The sequence below is a fragment of the Thrips palmi genome, unplaced genomic scaffold, assembly GCF_012932325.1.
Source record: "Thrips palmi isolate BJ-2018 unplaced genomic scaffold, TpBJ-2018v1 HiC_scaffold_11, whole genome shotgun sequence".
In the NCBI taxonomy this organism is placed as follows: domain Eukaryota; kingdom Metazoa; phylum Arthropoda; class Insecta; order Thysanoptera; family Thripidae; genus Thrips; species Thrips palmi.
Genome location: NW_023144622.1, coordinates 5769485 through 5788157, shown reverse-complemented (window position 1 = coordinate 5788157; position 18673 = coordinate 5769485). Strand labels below are relative to the sequence as shown.

General features: G+C 59.7%; 1 protein-coding gene across 1 annotated transcript; it reads right to left on the bottom strand.

Moving 5' to 3' along the window:
• Window positions 1–1071: 1071 nt before the first annotated feature.
• Window positions 1072–12595, bottom strand: LOC117639535. The gene is made up of 6 exons (XM_034375296.1): window positions 12479–12595; window positions 4933–5138; window positions 3692–3841; window positions 3225–3324; window positions 2044–2365; window positions 1072–1961 (listed from the first exon to the last, which is right to left on the bottom strand). Exons 1-6 carry the CDS (start codon window positions 12555–12557, stop codon window positions 1133–1135), a joined length of 1686 nt encoding a protein of 561 aa, XP_034231187.1. The 5' UTR covers window positions 12558–12595; the 3' UTR covers window positions 1072–1132.
• Between the last annotated feature and the right edge of the window lie 6078 nt (window positions 12596–18673).

Genomic DNA, 18673 nt, shown 5'->3' with positions numbered 1-18673 from the left:
TTTCCCGCGCCTTCTACCCCTTTTTTCTTATCTTTGCTTTCTTAATTTTTTTTTGTGTGGATATTCGGATAAAGTTTTATCGTGCTAATGGCTGCAGGCCACTGCTCGGAGGCAAGGCAGCCCCCGAGCTCTGCCGAGTGAACACACACTCGGCTACAAAACAAAAAAAAAAAACGGGTGCGATTCGCGCATCGCTTTCCGATACATACCCCACCCTCAAAACGACAGGTGAATTAGTTTCCTGCTGTTCTTTTTGCCGTGTGGTGTCGCGTGCGTGAGCAGTGTTCTTTTGTCTCGGCAAGGCCGGCCATGCTGGCGGTACGAGAGTGGGTGGAATTTAATATCGGTATCGGTAACTCGCAGCCACGCTCACGAGAGTGCCATGATGGCCGTACTGTCCGGGTTTACAAATCACCTACATGAAGCACTGGAAGTAAAAAAGACACACGCCACGAAGATTTTCAATTTTTTATATTTTTTTTACAATCAAACTTTTATATTTTTTAATAAAAATAACTCTCACTGTTCAAACGGTTTGTCTTCCTGACGTGACTGAGTACGCGATTCCGTACTTTTGAGAAAAATTAATAACATTAATAGAGTACGTAAGAGAGATATTTAGGACCGCTCATCCGACCCGAAACATCACAGTTTAAATAAGCCCCAGTCGGGCGGTTCGTCTTTGCCGGGGCCCCGCCCCGCGGCCCTGCTGGCCTCGGGCCCCACCGGGCCCCCCACCGCGGCCTGTTACACAAGGAACGGGTCGACTACCGGACGGGGGCCGTGGGGACCCCTGCCAGTGGGGCCACGGAGGGCCCCAACCCCTCGACAGTCTTTTCGTCTCGTTTTTTAAGTACATCCCCCGCCTGCGTCGGCGCGACCAGCCTCCCGCCTCGCCACAGGCCGCGCCCAACCTAACCGATTCGAATGTTCGCGCGCTTCCCGCGCAGTGGCGCCAATTCATCACAGAGTGGCAGCAATGGCAACGAGAGAGCTTCAACACAGTTGAAAAGTTTCTGGGAGGTCACACCGCACGGTTCGCTTCACGAGCGCTCAACAACATTTTTTTCGTTTTTTTTTTCACAGTGTAGTCCATCGTGAGGGAGGGATTGACGAGAAATGGTAAAATGACTTAGAAGAAGCCGTCGCCGGTGGGGTCGTTGAGCCAGGGGTAGTTGTTGGGGCACCGGATGCAGGTCTGCAGGTTGATGGTCTCGCCGGGGACCTCCTTGCTGGTGAGCTTGCACGAGTGCGGCACCCAGCAGGCCGGCTTGCCCTCCACCACACACTTTTCCCTCCAGGGCTCGAAGTTCTTGACCTCGGCGATGGTGCGCGGGTTCTGGATCCACTGGATCACCTGGGTCATGGTCACGAAGTACACGTCGTTGTGGTTGGCCAGCACCTCGTCGATCCAGTACAGGAAGGCGTCCAGGAACTCGGGGTTGTTCTTGAGCCAGGCGGCGTGGAAGTAGAGGCCGAGCGGGGCGCGGTTCTGGTCGTAGTGCCGGTCGAAGTTGTGGTTCAGGAAGTTGTAGAACTGGTCGCCGGTCAGGATGTTGTTGCACGAGTCCACCATGGCGCAGCCGGGGATGTTCTCGTCGAAGTTGGGGTCCTCGCGGCGGTCCAGCTCGTTCAGCACCATCTCCCAGACGGCGTGCGAGCGCGTGGGGCAGTGCTGCAGGTTGCCGTGGCAACGGTGCGGCATGCGGAAGTACATGGTGTAGGGCCACAGCGGCGGGTTGGACAGCGGCGCCGTGATGGTCGAGTCGTACAGGAAGGCCTGCTCCTCCATCATGGTGAACTGGTTGTTGCCGCCCACGCGCAGGTAGGGCGCGCGCACGCCCACCACCGAGTTGTCGGTCAGGTTGGCGTACTTCTCGATGATGATGCGCATGCCGGCCATCTCCTTGGCCCAGTCGTCCACCGTCGCGTTGCTCCAGAACTGCTCGTCGTTGTTGTGACTGCGGGGGCAAAAACAACAACAAAAGTTAGAGACCCTCGCCCGAAAAAAATAAAGTACGGGGATTCGAACCCGGGACTCACGTGATGGAGTGCACGGCGATCTCGTGGCCCTTGCGGTGGGTCTCCTGCACGGCGGAGTAGTTGGTGTACTTGTGGGACACGAAGAAGGTGGCCTTGATGTCGCAGCCGTTGGGGTTCTTGCGCTTGCCGTTGAACATCTCCTTGTACAGCTCGATGTTGTTGTTGTTGATGGCGTCGTCGAAGGTGATGGTGATCATCTGCGGCACGTCCTTGGAGGGCAGGTCGCCGGGGATGGTGGTGCCGTCCTCGGAGCAGAAGCAGTCCGGCAGCACGCACACGGCGGGGTCGCAGGCCGGGGCGCGGTTCGGGTCGTTCTCGATGTCTGCGGGGCATGGCCGTCGAAATGGGGATCAATTTGCCGTCGGGACATTAGAAAATGTCAAGTGAGTGTCCCCCCCTCCCCCTCGTGTTCGTCCGCCTCGCCGCCCAAATTAATAAAATCATTCCGCCAGCAATCTGGAGAAAGCAATCATGTCGGCCGCCGGCCAGACTCGCTCTCGTCGCGCTGTCTCTGTCGCACTCAAGGGGCGTCGCGCAGGGGTGCGAGAGAGACAGAGCGACAACTCGACTCTCCGGATCCGCTAGACGGCTTGGGGCAGTCAAGCGGAGGAGGGGGAGACAAGCACACTGTGTGTGTTGCAGGCGGGGCCTGGAGGCCTAGAGGAGGACACTGTAACTGTGGGCCGACGGGCCGCTCGCTACTGGTCGCTGCCCCCTCCCGGAGTACTCCAGACTCCAGTGCTCTGGCTCCAGTGCTCTGCAGCGGGCTGTAAAATGTCTGGGCCTTGCGGAGAGCAGACCGCCAGAGCGCCCCGCCACATCGACTGGCCTGGTCGCCCCGTTTACAAGTCTCTGCTTTTACTGCCCGTATGCTATACATGGGGATTAGCCTTGACAGGGGCTTTCTTCATGTCAAGCCGAGATGACGCGCTGCTGCCAGCGGCTCTCTGTCTCTCTCGCAGCCCGACGGCTGGCCCGCCACGAGTGCGAGAGAGACAGAGCGACGAAATAAAGCACAGTTCGGCATCAGCCCGCAGACGAGAAAATATAAAAGTGGAAATAAAGGACGCCGCGCGGCAGAGGGAGAGAGAGAGAGAGAGAGAGAGAGAGAGAGAGAGAGAGAGAGAGAGAGAGAGAGAGAGAGAGAGAGAGGGACAAGGATGGGAGGAATCATTACTCACCACAAGAGTTCTCATCGGAGCCGTCGTTGCAGTCCTTCTCGCCGTTGCAGAAGAGTCCCCTCTCGACGCAGGCGCCGTCACCACAGGCCAGGAAGCCGTCCTGCGCAGAACAGGTCGTCAGCACACACCTCAAACACAGTGCAGGCGACAGAGAGCAGCCCCTGCGCACTGCAGTCTGCTCTCTGGATTCACCAGCGGCTCATTATTCTGAGAAAACTGAAAAGTTGGGGCAAAAGTTTCGGAGTCTGGCGTCGCGCGGCTTCGGAGCGCGACCTCCCAGCGGCGGGAAGATTTAGTGGCAGGAATTACTTTTCCTCGTTGAAACTGCCGAAAACGCTTCTCATTAAAAGTGACGCCGGCGGTTTCTGAGGACGGCAATTACTGGACTCGTCTACGCGGCAGCAAAAGCAACAACAACGGCAAGAGAGGGAAACCAGAGCGAAGACAACAACAAAAGCGGTACTGACCTGGCAGAGGGGCTCGTCGGTGTAGAGCAGCGGCTTCACCTTGCGCTCCTTGTTCTTGAGCTTGCAGTTCTTGACGGCGTCCTTCCAGTCGCAGGTCTGCTTCTCGATGTCGAAGTACAGGCCAGCGGGGCATCGGATGGCCTGCAGACCCTGTGGGGCACGCCGGGAGAACGAGCATTAGGCATGGAAACGGTTTCGACTCGGTGGCTGGAAAAACAACAACATAAACAACATCCTGGAGTGACTGATGTCACGGCCGGGCGGCGCGCAGTGCGGCGCGCAGTGCGGCGACAGCCTCGGTGTCTCGGCCGGCGCCTCGCGAGTCCTCCAGGACCCCGGCCGGCTGAAGGTCACGCGAAAGGACACTCGCGAGGGGTGATGCCGACGGGGCCGAAGGGGCCGAAGGCGGTCTATTTGGCGGCCGAAAGGTCAGCCCCACTCGCACTCCGCGCCGCTGGGACGTCGCCAGGACGTCGCCAGGACGTCGCCGGGACGTCGCCGGGGCCAGGGTGCGGCAGGCCAACGGCCGAGACATCGGCTGCGACCGCCGCGGTCGTCGCGGGGGCACGCGGACCCGCGCCGCGCCCGGCCGAGCGGGCAGAAGCGATAGTGAAAGGATTCCCCAGACGCAGCCAAGGCGAGGCTGCCAAATTCCATTGGCAAGCGGTGCGGCGCCAAAGCGTCCAACCAAGACGCCCGGCCCGAGGCGCGCTTAAGTGCGACAGAGACAGAGCGCGCGTCGGAGCGCCTGCGAGGTAGGCAGGCCCTTCGCGCACCCGTGTCGCGCGACGCCGCGGCGGCCTACCCAGCACGGCGCTCCCAGGCTGGGAGTCCCAGCTCGCAGTCGCGCCACGCGCCCCGACGGCAAGGGCAAGACAGTCGGACTGGGAGGGGAGCGGACAGACGGACGGACGGATGTACACGAATTAGGTCCGCCGTGGTTGCGTAACAACGGTCCAGGAAGGCCAAGGGCTCGACCAGATGTGCCCCCTTCCCCCACCTCTTTTCTCCCTCTCTGATGCCGCGGGCATGCGGGGCGCTGCGTTCAACCGTGGGTCGCCGAGGCAAGGAGCCGCATGCTTAAAACAGCAACAAAACGTTTTTTCTGCTGAAAACAGAAAATTTTCCCCAGAGGACTACTCCTTAAAATCGGGTAAAAAAAAATTAACTCGAAGATTTGAACCTCTGACATTGCGCTCCGTAGGCTAGCGCGATAACCACTGCGCTGCGCGAGGACTTACCGATGATGTGCACTGGATGACGTCTCGGCAGTTGTCGCCCTCACCGGCCACAAGTCGGAACCACTCGCCGGCGTCCTTGTCCTTGCAGAGCTCGGCCTCGAAGCTCTCCTCCTTCTTTGAGCTCTCCTCCGCCTGCCGCCGCCACCTCCTGGGGACGGGTTGCGGGGCCGCCCTCCTCGTCCTGGGGTTGCTGGGCCTCCATCTTGCTGTGGACACAACGGGGGACTCGGTCAGAAACAGTAGTCACCGCGCCAAAACGAAAAGATTTAAGTTTTTCCGAATGGCAGTGTGGGCTGTCCACATACTACGAAATGCCTTTTGATCGTCGCACACTCATTGGCCATTCTTGGCAGTGACAAGGACAGCGCACCACGACTATCCTTATCCATCCCACGCCCTGCTCGGCCCTGCATCGTCTCTCTCTCTCTCTCTCTCTCTTCTCTCTCTCTCTCTCTCTCTCTCTCTCTCTCTCTCTCTCTCTGCCGGTGCCGCGGGCCGGGCGGTCCAGCGACACAACACAACATTTAGGTAATGGGATTCCCGGCTGCGTCGTATTTCAGGGCTGCCAGGCTGCCGGCCAGGGCGAGGCAGGGCGAGGCAGTCCAACAATGATTCCGCCATTTCGCTACTTTGCTTTCGACCCTCCGGCCCGCCGCCCCCGGCCCGTCCCTCGGACGTCTGCGCGTCATGATGAAGCGAGACAACACCGTGATTGATAGGACAGCCCGTCTGTCTGCCTGCCTGTCTATCTGTCTGTCTGTCTGTCTGTCTGTCTGTCTGTCTGTCTGTCTGTCAGTCTGTCTGTCTGTCTGTCTGTCTGTCTGTCTGTCTGTCTGTCTGTCTGCCTGTCTGTCTGTCTGTCTGCCTGTCTGTCTGTCTGCCTGTCTGTCTGTCTGTCCGTCTCTCCGTCAGTCCGTCTGTCCGTCCGTTTGCGCGGGAACCCGGAAAACCACTGGAAGAGTGCGCCTGATTGTCCGCGCTGCATTGCGTGGTGTCGCGGTCGCCGCGCCGCCGTGGCGTCTGCTATGACCCGGTTAGCGGGGCAGCGGCATCGCAGGCAGTGCAGGCATCGCCCACTGCGGTGGCGCACCGTGGGCGGGGCGGGGCGGGGCGGCACTTGCACGCCTCATTGACAGCCGCCTTTCCTATCGCTCATCATTGACGAATCGGAGATTAACCTCCTCGCTGCGCTGCAGAGACCGACTCCGCTAAGAGTCGCTCTGTCTCTGTCGCACCCCAGCGGCGTCCCCTAGGCGCGCGAGAGAGACAGAGCGACGCGCGCCGATTTCCAAGTACGGTTTCCGATTTCCCGCCGCCAGACGTGGAGAAAGCGATCGGACGCTGCATCCGAATGCAGGGGAGCCGCGCGAGGCGAGCACTTCCGAAAAGCAAAAACGAAAACGAAAATGAGGAGGCGAGTAGATGTCGTGCTCGCCGCGTCGCGCCCCGCGGACGTGACACGCACGGTGCATGCGTGCATCCCGCCGTCTCTCTCGCACCCCCGCGGGGCGGCACACCGGCAAGCGAGTGCGAGAGAGACAGTGAGAGAGAGGCTCGTCAGCCTGCAGCACACCGCGACGCGTCGCGACGCCTTTCCCCGAGCTCGACGCCCTCCCTTCCCTTCGCTTCTGCCGCTTCCGCTGCGTTTCAACTTTTATGCTCCGCCCCGCCCCGCCCCGCCCCGCCCGCCCCGCCTCGCCTCGGCTTCCTGTCCGAGTGTCCCCGCGTCCAGGGGAGTCCGACTGCCAAAGCGACATTGACAATGACCGTGGCGGCCCCGACTGGCATCGATCCTGTATAACTGTCAAGGCGATAAATAATTGAAATGCGGGGCAGTGACGGCGGGAGGGGGATTACTGCTGTGGGTGCCCACACCCACACACCCTCACACCCACACACGTGCACGCCGCTAACGTGTTGTTGTCAGCGGGATAGAAGCCGGACTTTGCCGATGGAATGGGCAGAATATGGAGGTAAAAGGGCAAGCGTCCTCTCGCAAAAAAAAATGACGGGAAAAATAAAAAGACGCAGGAAAGTGCGCGTTGTGCGTAGGGCCTGGGGAAGACAGCCGCTTTTTTCGGTGTCTGCGTGCGACCAGTTTTTGGATAGAACAGCCCCGCCCCGTCGGCCTGCCGGTGTGCCAGCACAGCGCCAGCCAGGTCGCCCGGACAATGCTCTGGGAGGACGCCGCCGACGCCGAGGCCGAGGCAGGGCTGACGACACCGCGCAGGCGGCAACGCGGCGACGCGGCGGCACTGCTTTTGTCACTGGCCGCGCGATTTGGCAGTGTCGCGGTGGCGCCGCGGTTTCGTCCTCCAGGATTAGCGCCGTTGTTCACGCCTCCATCTGGACTCGATCGGTGTCGCAATGGGAGCAGCGCGGGGGCCTAGGCTGACCTTCTCTGGGGGAACTCGTCCAGGCCGGCCGGGCCAGCCCAACAACAACAACAACACCACGTCCTTAACAGTGGCCGACACGAACCCGACACGTGTTCGACGCGTCCTCTCGGGCAACTCACGCGACCGACGCAGCGTGCCGGCGGCGGCTCCTTCGTAGGGTGTGTATATTTGAACACTCTGCGGCAGCAAGCGGTGCGCGCGCTCGGCATCTGTTTAGGCCAGCCAGTCGCACCTGCCAGTGTAGTGCCGCAGTATCTGCAGTGCAGCCTGCAGCGCCGGGTGCGTCCGTGTGAGTGTGTGAGTGTGCACATCAGTGGCTGCAGTGGGACATTGCCGCGCTCTGCGCACGCGAGCGTACCGAAGTGGCGTGCTGCGTGCTGCTCCTCTTTCTCTCTCTCTCTCCTCTCTCTCTCTCTCTCTCTCTCTCTCTCTCTCTCTCGCACGCGTTGGGTAAACAGAGCTAACGAGGGCCGCGATGGGCGGGCCAGGAAGGCGTCTGCGTCACTCTCCCACAAAAAAGAAGTGCATCGGGTGTTTTGGTTTAAAATTTTAGTGCGGTGCTTTTGCAGCCCGCGCCAGATAAAAAAGAAGAGAGAAATAAAAATAATAACAATATGGGTAGCGGCGTCGCTGCTGGGCTCCTGCCCCACCCGAACCCCTCACACACACGGACACACACACACACACACACACACACACACACACACACACACACACACACACACACACACACACACACACACACACACACACACACACGCGCGCGCGCGCGCTCACGTTCCGCCTGCAGCACACCCCCGGCCCACCCCGCCCCAAACACCATTCTTCCTTATTCTGCCTCTGCAGCCCCAATTCTCCATCTTCGTTTTCCGTCCCCGGGGGGTCCGGACTGCGCGGCCATCGCCGGCCTCCGCGCCGGAGCAGTGCGAGATTGAAAATGGCGTTCCGGCAAAAAAGAAATAGATCATCATTTCCGGACTAACTTCAGCAAAAAGTTGAAATTTTTAATTTTTTTTTGCTGGCGTCCTTTGTCACACTTTAGCCGCGGCCTCCGCAGCCATCGTTCCGTGCATGAGGCAAAACAAACCCAATCGATTGTGTAGATAAAAACGAAAATATTCTATGCTTTCCTTCCCGCTGTCATATTTCATCTGGGAATAAGTTCTCGCGCGTTTTGTTGACGCCATCCCCTTTCTCTCTCTCTGTCTCTTCTTTGTTGCCGTGCGGTGCGATTGGTTTCTTCCGACAGATGCTCAGCTGTTTGCCGGCGAGAGGCCCCCCGCCCCGCCCCGCCCCGCCCCGCCACGCAATAGCCCCGGGGAGTCCGCGGCGCCGCGGGTTGCCGTGAGATGAGACACCACTCCGGCGCCTCCGGCGGCACTGCTCACCACTGCAGCTGCAGCAGACCGATGCCTCTGTCTCTGTCGCACTCATGGAGCGACCCGCGAGGGTGCGAGAGAGACAGAGCGACGCAGTTCGGAACCGCTCGGCAGGTGGTTCCCGCAAAGCGCGCCGCCCGCCTTCCCCTCGCGGCAGCTTCCACGCGCCATTTTTCTTCCGAAAAAGTTTTTCCTCCGCAGCGCCGCAAAAATACACGAGAAAACATGGAAAAATTGCGCGTTTGTTGAAACACGATTTACGAGTCGGCAGTAAAATCGGGGCGCTGCATGAGTTAGTGGCGGTGAGCGATGGCGGGAGATTTGGCCCAACAGGTGTTTTATGGCGCTAAGGGCGCGGCGGGGTGTGGCGGGGCGGTGTGGGTCGTGGCATGGCGGGCTGGCTTCTCTAAGTACGCGCATCGCCGCCGAGCCCGCGGCCCCGCCACGGCCCGCCACGCCCCGCCACGCCCCGCCGCGCCCCGCCGACCGCGGCATAGCGGCTTCCTCTTCAGAAAGGGAAAGTGAATAAAAGTTGGAAACGACCTGAGCGGCCCGCGTCGCCACTGGAAGCCCCTCAGTCATCTCAAGGTCGTGGCGAGGAGAAGAAGAAGAAGTGCGAGAAGTGGAGGGCCGGTGTCACCTGGACGTCACCATTGTTGTGGCAATCCTCATGGGCGGGCCGCACATCGGCCAGAGCGACGCGCGAATGAACGCCCACTATAAAAGGGCGCGACGCGGCCTGTCTCACTCGCAGTCACGCGGCGTGCCGCAAGGGTGCGAGAGAGACAGAGCGACGAAGACACTGTTCGCAGTCCGCCTGCAGTGCCCCCGTCGGGGCGCCGGGGCCCCGCCAGACCGGTCCGGGTCGGTCCGGGTCGTTGTAGCGAGTACGCCGCGCCGGCCGCGCCCCTCCGACTTGCCAGACTTGTCGGCTTGGCGGCTTGGCTTCCCCAGGGCGGGACGGGACGGGACGGGACGGACTTGCCGATTGTTTACGGTTATGTAAAGGCTGCCCCGCCTGCGCGCTGCGCGCCCCGGCCGTCTCGTCTGGGTCGAGAAGCCGAAGCCGCGCACACATGCACACACACAGGCGGAGCCGGCCGCTGCTGTAATACGTCGAAAACCGCACAGCTGAGCGGCCCGGCCGGTCGCGGGGGCCGCGCGGTGACGTTGCACCTGACCGTCGTCGTCGACGGCGTGGTCGCGGACAGCGGCCGGCGCCTGGCGGGGCGGCCTCTTCGGCGAGCTCACCCTGCCGCCACCGTCGCGCCGGTCTCCGGGTGCGGCAGAGCACGGCGGCGTGGCACGGCGCACGCGTGCCGCGGAATCCAAATTACGTAAAACCCTGGTGGCCCGGGGGCGAGGCGGGGATGCTGGTGTATCGGGAGGATGACGGCCTCGTCTCGTCAGTGATGTCACTCCACTCGGTGACTCAAGAAGGCGGTGTCCGCGAGGCGTTGTGCAAACGCGCAGACGCGGACAATGGTGACACGGCGACACCCCCGCAGGGATGCTGGCGGCCGTCCCTGCCGCACTCGTAGGGGTGCGAGAGAGACAGGGCGACGAGGCGACAGTTCGGAGCGACTGGGCGTCGACCGCCACGCCCGCCTAGGCCGCGGGCCACCACGCCGCGGCGTCGTGTGAGCGAGCACGCCGACGGACAACGACTTTTGCTCAACATTTTGTCGGCGGCGCGATGCCGTCACACGGTGACCCCGCCTCGCTCGCGCGTCTTCGTCCCACTGCAAAAACGCGTCACGAAAACGATCTGCGATCAGCCGCGCGGACTTACGAAAGGGAGCACCGCCGCCGGGGTGGGGTGGGCGGGTCGGGGCGGGGTGGACGCCTAGCAGAACCGGAACAGTGACAGCAGCCGCCGTCGCGGCGCCCCTGGCCGTTAGGCAACACGTGTCGACACTAGGAAGAGTCACGTGCAATCACTTACTGCGCTTTGACTCCGCGGGGCGGGGCGGGGCGGGGCGGGGCGCCGGTGTCGAGGAACATCCGACAGAGTCAATGCGGCTGCGGCTGCCTCGCGACGCCACGCGTCACCGCAGTGCAGCCACCGGCCTGGAGGACGGCCCACGGGGTGTCCGTCAAAGGGCTTACCCAGGGCATCCTCAAAGGGGCCTCTCTAGGAACCTCTCCAGGCGTTGCCTCTCCTGAGGCCCCGCAACCTCAAGCCCCGAGCAACCTCAAGCAGCCCGGCCGACTGGTTGCCGTTCGTTCGGCGGTGAGATATTGAATATTAAGCGTGGCTGTGGCGACGTGACTTCCGGACCGGGGGGGGGGGGGGGACGACGGCAGTGGAGGCACGGGGGGCAGGTGAGCCGCGTAACGCTACGCCTTCGGGGCCGACGGGGGCTTTTAGCATCTGTCAGGAAAAGGCAGAGAAAGCACGGGGGGAACTCGGCGAGGACGACGACGAGGAGGAAGCACGGCGAGTCGCGTCGACAAAGATTTCGCGCGGTCGTTAATCCGACCGACTGTCGAAACAAATCGACTTCCCTGCCGGCACTGCCGGCACAACGGGCCCGGAACGAAAGCCAAAAGCGGCCCGCCAGCAGGGGTACGCGTTAAAATTGCTTTTATTTTTAAGAACTTAAGAAAACAACAAAAACACCGTTATTTTGAAATGTTGTTTTACAATTTTTTTGAACAAAAATTGTTGTTTTTGACTTAAAAAAATTACTACAGGGCTCTAAAAAAAGAATCCTAAGGCACTGGCACCCCTGTGGCGCCGGGTAAACTTAATTTAAAAAAAGAAACTGTCAAACAATTTTTTTTTCCAAACAAAAAATTTAATTAAAATTGGATGAAAAGAGACCCCAACGACGCCAAAAGCCGACGCTGATGAATTATTTGTGGCGCGCAAACACTCGTTTCCGCGAAGAGGGCCGTCTTGGGCTGCAGCAGTGTGCCACGCAACGGGGGGAACGGGTTGCAGCGGGCGGCCAGGACCGCAAACACATCCGGGGACGCATCCCCCCTCCCCCTCCCCCCTCCGCCCTCCGCCAGCTGCAGGTCCAGCTACCGGGCACGAAGAAAGTTGTCGGTGCGTCATTATCGGGGACGCGCCCATCCACGCAACCAATGGCGAATGAGGCCCACTTCAAACAACAACAACAATTCGGCATCATCGATGCCGGCAGCAAACAACAACAAAAACGTCAACATGTTGCTTTCTGTCACGGACTGAACAGAGGCCGGCACGTCTTTGGAATACGTAATTATTGAAAAGCTCAAATTTGACCTCGTTCTGTTATTGGATCGGCGGTCACGCACTGACCCAGCCAGAGACGCCGCACGGCCCCCCTCCCCCCTCCCGGAGCCTCGTTTTGTTTTTGTTGTTGATGATGTTGTTTGTTTTTTTGCTTGAAAACAAGACTCGGGCATTCGATGACGGGGCCGAGCCGCTCCGCTGCTGGAGCTCGTTACGACACGCGGCTCACTTCCTGGGACCGATCCGCGGAGATGAGCTCCAAAAAGTAAGGGGATCCATTACCGACCGGCGCACGCACACGCTCACACACACGCACACACACAGACACATCTCTTCTGGAGGCGTTGTTGCAAATTATTCTTGTTGAAAACACAACATATTAATCATGTCACTCGACGTCGTGCTGTCCCCCCACCCCTTCACCCACACTCACTCACACACACACTTGCGCGCACGCACGCACACACACACGCGCAAGAAACGGAACACTTTGACACTGCACTGCACTGGCACTTGGTGTTCGGTCGAAGGCGGGTTGCACTCACCTCTCTCTTCGAGGGCGCACGCCGCAGCCACCAGTCCGAGGAGCACTAAGCCTACGACACAACGCCTGCCCCACGCCATCTTGCCGCGCTCGCTTGCCTTGTGGAACTGCGACCGCGGCTATGGCCGCCTTTTATATGCGACCTACATCCCCTCCTCCGGCCCCCCACTCTGCCCCTCCACCTCCGCATCCACCACCTCCACCATCTACCACCTCCAGGCCCACCGCGGCTCCGCGGCGGCACCGGCCCCTGCCGGCCTGCGGCCTGCCGCCGGCCTGCCCGGCCTGCCCGGCCACCGCGCCGGCTTCGCGGTCGGAGTGCCGGAGCCGCCGGAGCATTCCGTGGCGATGTGCCGGCGAAGAGTGGAGTGGCTCCGGGCAAGCCAAGCCGGGGCAAGCCAGGAACCCCCGCGGACGGCCCGGAGTCCAGGTCCCGGAGTCCGCGTCCCGGAGTCCACGTCCCGGAGTCCGCGTCCCGGAGTCGAGGTCCCGGAGTCCGCGTCCCGGAGTCCACGTCCCGGAGTCCGCGTCCCGGAGTCCGCGTCCCGGAGTCCGCGTCCCGGAGTCCGCGGCCCGGAGTCCGCAGCGGCAAGAACGACCGGCAGCAAGGTCACTCGCCACCCAGCCGCCCGCGGCCCGGAGGAGGTCCGCCGCCGCTCGCTGAGATCCGGTTTTTAAGGAACACTAGCGCAGTAAATCCATTTTTTTTAAAGCGGGGGCGTTCCGCCCTATTTTATTTATTTGTCTTCCTTTTTGGTTTGGTCCGTGGAGCTGAGCTGAGCTTTGCCTTGACTGCTGTGGAGAGCCCTCCACTCCGCCCCTAGGCCGGCGGCAGGTCCTTCCACGCCCTGATGACGCCTGCCTTCGCCGAAACTCAGTTCCGACATGAAAGGCCTGCTCAAAAAATAAAACTCTTTAATATTTTTTTAAAGAAGAGAGCGTCTTTTCGGTTTTGAATGGCCGTTAACAAACGTCGTCTCTGGTGCCGGAAAGGTAGTACAGCAGAAGGTATGATTTTAGGGCCGAAGCACAAACACAGATCTCCAGAATGTGTACTTAGCACGCCACAGGAGGGGACCTCTCCGCTCCGGACTGTTGCGCCGGGCTGACGTAAAAAGAAGCAAGCACGGTTTTAGAAGTTTTTTTTTTCAGTGCAGCAGCACGAAATGCTCGTAGTCCTTGAATGACCCTCCAGCTTGCCCTCCACTTCCGTCTTTTCTCCGAATTGGAACGATCGGGATCGGCTTCATTCAACCTGCCAAACGCAGCGCACGGAGACCAAGAGGCCCAGCCCGGGGGTACACCGCGAGTCGGAAGTGTACTTGAGCAACTCGGGGCGGGGCGAACGGTCCAGACACGGCCTCAAGACGGATTCGCCCGCCTCGGGCTGTGTTATACTGGCTGGGAATATCGAGTCCACAAACTACACACCCCATCTCTAGCCAGCGCTGGACCTGGGGGCAGAAGCCCGGCCGATCCTTCAACGGCAGCCAGCAAAGACTCACTTCATAAAGGATTCCACTAGTGTTTCCGAGTGTCGGCTAAACTGGTACTACAATGATAGCCGGTGTGCGCTGACGTCAGAGCGGCGCCCTCACTGGGGACCGCTGTGTTCAAAACTGTCATGCCCGGCGGGGCCCCACTGGGGGCGCATCCCTTGGACGGGGACCCAGAGGGGCCTTCATCCCCGCCCCGCCCCGCCCCGCCCCACCCCGCCCCGCCACTGCCAAGGCCGTTGTAGATACGCCCTGCCCCGTCCGGCACGCAAGACCGCCGCCCGCACGCCCTGCAGTATCAGTGGACACCGCCAGGCCACCGACTTGGCGCCAAAATCAACCAAACAAGCAGCCTAACCCTCCAGAAACCAACTCGAAACTTTACAAACATATTGGAACAAATGCGATTTAGTTTAACAGAAATTGTTAACGTTGGCGCCAATTCCGGCAATCAGTGATAGCAAAATGTTGGCAGTCAGGGAGTAGATTTGGTCCATCAGGGGGGATAATTTGGACAGTACTGTCCGCGATGTGGCGGTGGAGCGTCAGCGGGTGTCACCAGCACCACACGGGGCAGTATAAGCCATCCGCAGGGAGAAACACAAACTCGATGACTGTCACTGGAGGATTAAAGATTCACCCAACGGCAATTACACTGTAGAGTCCGCACCCTGGCGTCAACGTGCCTACACCATCAAAAAGTACAAGGTCACAGCAAACGGAATTTTACCTCATGAGCAACTCCCTCGATGAGTCATTGGGATAATACACGAATTTGGAGTCTAGGAGGTTATCTGCTTTTTTTCGTGATGTGGACAGCGGCGATAGCAGAGAGTGGTAGGTAGGTGCTGAAGGTCGCGAAACTGCAAACACGAGGACAAACGCCGCAAATACCAGCAAATAAGACTTTACAAGCAGGTGTGAGGCTTTTTTCTTATTTTAATTCTCCGCTGTTTACGACTCTCGTCGTCCGCTCCGCTGAAATCCGGAATTTCGTGCGACGCTATTATTAGGCGACTTATCCCTTAAATATGGACGCCGTTTTGCATGGCCGTCCTCGCTTGGCAGTGCCGTGTCGCAGGGAATTCCCTGCAGCATGCATGCGAGTGTCACTTTCCTGGAAACGGCCTGTGGCCCGGACTGGGGCAGCGCTGACGTCACCAGCTCCAATAAAAAAAATCGCATTCAACGAACGTTAATGAAAGCAGATGATACTCGTTTGGTTTTCTTGTACGGGGTAGTATGCGGGCTCATTCCAAAGATAGATTTTAAAATTGTGTATGAAAAAAAATACATAGACCCGAGCGAGGTGGCCGCTGTTGGTACTACCCGTGCCGAGCTGTGGCCTGCCTGCACCGCCCGCCGCCGAGCTGGCACGAGTGACCGAAAGTGTCTGTTTACGGGTAGGATTCGCTACCTCGGTCTGAGTTTTTGGGGGCTCCCCGCGGCTTTGGCGGCAGTGGGTGGTGAAGTCCGTCGCCCTGAACTTGCCGCTCGGAAGCCTTCACCCTGAGTCGCCGTCACGTGCCGACTGGCCCGCCCCGCCCCACCCCGCCCCGCCCCCCCCCCCCGCCCCGCCCCGCCCCGCCCCGCCACGTGTTGTCACGTCTCGATCCATCCTGCACGGTGCGAGTCGTTGAGGTTCCCGGCGTCCCTCGAGACGCTCCTCGGAGTGCAACAAGCAGCCGTTTTCGCTGAATTTGGGCGGCCACTGCGTTCGATCTAGTCACCGTAAAAGGCCTCCCTCGACGTCCTAGTATTCTTAAGACCCTACTCTTTCATGCCCTGTATCCGGAAGACGTTGACCACAACGATTTTGGCTTTGACCGCAACGATTTTCCGACCAAGTTGGTCAAAAAGTGGTCGAATCTCGGAAATTTGCTGATTTTGCTGACTTTGGGCGGCCACTGCGTTCGATCTAGTCACCGTAAAAGGCCTCCCTCGACGTCCTAGTATTCTTAAGACCCTACTCTTTCATGCCCTGTATCCGGAAGACGTTGACCACAACGATTTTGGCTTTGACCGCAACGATTTTCCGACCAAGTTGGTCAAAAAGTGGTCGAATCTCTGAAATTTGCTGATTTTGCTGACTTTGGGCGGCCACTGTGTCCAATCTAGCTGCAGTAAAGGGCCTCCCTCGACGCCCAAGTATTCTTAAGACCCTACTCTTTCATGCCCTGTATCGGGAAGGCTGTTGACCGCAACTAGTTTGGGGGCGGTAGCATCACAAAGTTGGTCATGAAGGGTAAAAACATAATGATGATCGGGGGCCTTTTGCGGTCTTATCCGCTGGGGCCTTTTGGGGGCCAGTGCCAGTCCGAGCCTCTCTCTCTCTCTCTCTCTCTCTCCACCGCAGGGCGTGCCGTGAGAGCGAGAGGGACAGAGCGACGAGCGCGCTGTACGAGGGCCAGGGACACCCTCAGCATTTCTCCACCTTTCACCCTCGCCCCCTCCTCGGCCTCTGCCCGGCCCTGCCCAGCCAGCCCGCGAGGTGCTTGCTGCCTGACCTGCATCGATAAGCAAGGGGGGGGGGGGGGAGGGCTCCTGGACGGCGGGCAGCGCGCCGATGACCCTAGCAGTGACTGAGCACATCCTACTGCACTGTCAGAGCCGTCAGTGCTGTCAGTGCCACGCGCGTTTCTTTCCCGGAGAGAAAATTTCTGGGATGACAAAATGTGTGGAAATTGGTTTGGCCTGCTGCTCCATTGCTGACGGCCAGCTTGACGGCCAGCTTGACGGCCAGGTCCACGACGACGGGGATGGGGACGTTCTGCTCCCCAAACGCCACGGCGTACGCCACTTGTTGCCGGCGTCCTTGGCAGCGCCACTGTCACTGCATCGACGCTGCAGCGCCACGCCACGCCACGCCACGCCACGCGGAAGGGACGACGCGGATCGAAGCGGCCACCACAAAGCGTCCACAAAGCGCCACAAAGTGGTGTGCTCTGCAGGGCCGGCGGGGCCTTACGGGGCGGGGACTTACACTGTCCACGCCAGGCCGGGCCAGGCACGGGGAAAAATGGGCCGTTCAGCAAACGACATCCGTCCGTCGCCACGCGGCCGATCGATGAGACATACGTCCAGTCCGCTCATGTCCCACGGTGTCGTGTCCCTCGTTCAAAGCGAGGGGCCAACACTCCTCAAAACGTTGGCAGTTTTTGATCGTGGTTCAGATCAGTCGATTCTCATTTCTATTCGTCGATTGATAATAATGGGTACTCGATACCGGGCAGAGTTAAGACGTAAAGACTTGTTTATCTTTTTTTTCTGTTTCTTTTTTTAACAGTGCAGTGGAAGCAATGAGTGACCGGGCCGTGACATTGCCTTGCCACGCGACCATCGACCAGAGAGCATCGAAAGGCCCTGGGAAGGCGGAGCGCAAACAAGCCAGACCAACAAGGGACAGCAAAGGCGGCACACTGGCGCACTCGGCATGGGAGAAAGCATAGCGAGGCATCCCATTATTCGGTCGGAAAAACTGTGAAAACGGCGCGGCGCCGAACGGTGCTGGAACGGTGTGAATAGAGACACTGGGTCACGTACACGCCGACACCGGCCGACACGCGTTCACGGTTTCTCGTTGCACATGCCTTGCGAGTTGAGTGAACCGCGCCGGCGGCCCGGCGGCGGGTCGCACGGGAAGGCATAGACACCGCCGGGCCGTTCCGAACAGTCGCTCTGTCTCTCTCGCACGCCTTGCGGCCGGTGGGGACGCCCCGTGAGTGCGAGAGAGACAGAGCGGACGCGCTCCGCTGCTCCCGTTGGGCGGCGGCGGAGGAGGCGATGTCAGCTGTTTTCTTCGACCTTGACTGCGAGCGTTTCCAAAGAAATTATTTATAAACCGCGGCCAGGTGAATGCGTGGGTGGGAGAGAGAAAGAAAGAGGGGGGGGGGGGGCAGTGTGCAAGACCGTACGCACACGTACAGCTCTAAAAAAATCAATAAAGATATCTACTTAAAAAGTACATCTCGTCAATGGTGGGATTCCCGCGCGGATTCCCGTTTTAATTGTAAGTGTCATGCTTGGGGTGCAGCGGACTTACACACACACACGCACACACACACACACACACGCACACACACACGCACACGCACACACACACACACACACACACACGCACACACGCACACACACACACACACATGAAGCACGGAGGAGCACGGCGGGCCCACCGACGTTTGATATCGACTACCTGACGCGTTTCTGGTCCTCTTATCCACTTTCGCCTTTTCTCCGGTCGATTACTCAACATGGACCGCTGCGGCCCCGCTTTAGCCGGCCGGGGCGGGGCGGGGCGGGGGGCGGGGCATGGCGCCTCCCGAAGGCCAGCGCGGCCCCCCCCCCCTCCCCACGCCCCGCATGCACTGCCCAGCGGGGAGCCACAACACGCCCACACAATGCATGTGTGCGCCCGGAAAAAAAGCTATTGCTTCGGAAAAATCATTTTTATTCACGATTTTTTTTCCCATTGCGTTTACAGTCGTTTGGCGGGAGACACAGAAATAATGAACTCGTGAAGTTTTTTTTTTTTTGTGAAGGACGCCACCCATTTGGCTTGGATCGGCAAGAAGCGCAAGCCGGAGCCAGAAGCTCGAATCGAACTCGAACTCGAACTCGAAGCGAGACGCGGTCTCGGAGACGAGAACAAAGTTTCGCTGTGACTAACTGAATATAGTACGGCCGGAATGAAATCATAATCA

Coding starts and splice junctions, on each gene's coding strand:
- LOC117639535 (XM_034375296.1), bottom strand. CDS start 12,557: ATGGCGTGGGGCAGGCGTTGTGTCGTAGGCTTAGTGCTCCTCGGACTG. Junction 3,325..3,691: donor CCGACGAGCCCCTCTGCCAG/GTCAGTACCGCT, acceptor TGTTCTGCGCAG/GACGGCTTCCTGGCCTGTGG. Junction 2,366..3,224: donor CTCCGATGAGAACTCTTGTG/GTGAGTAATGAT, acceptor CATGCCCCGCAG/ACATCGAGAACGACCCGAAC.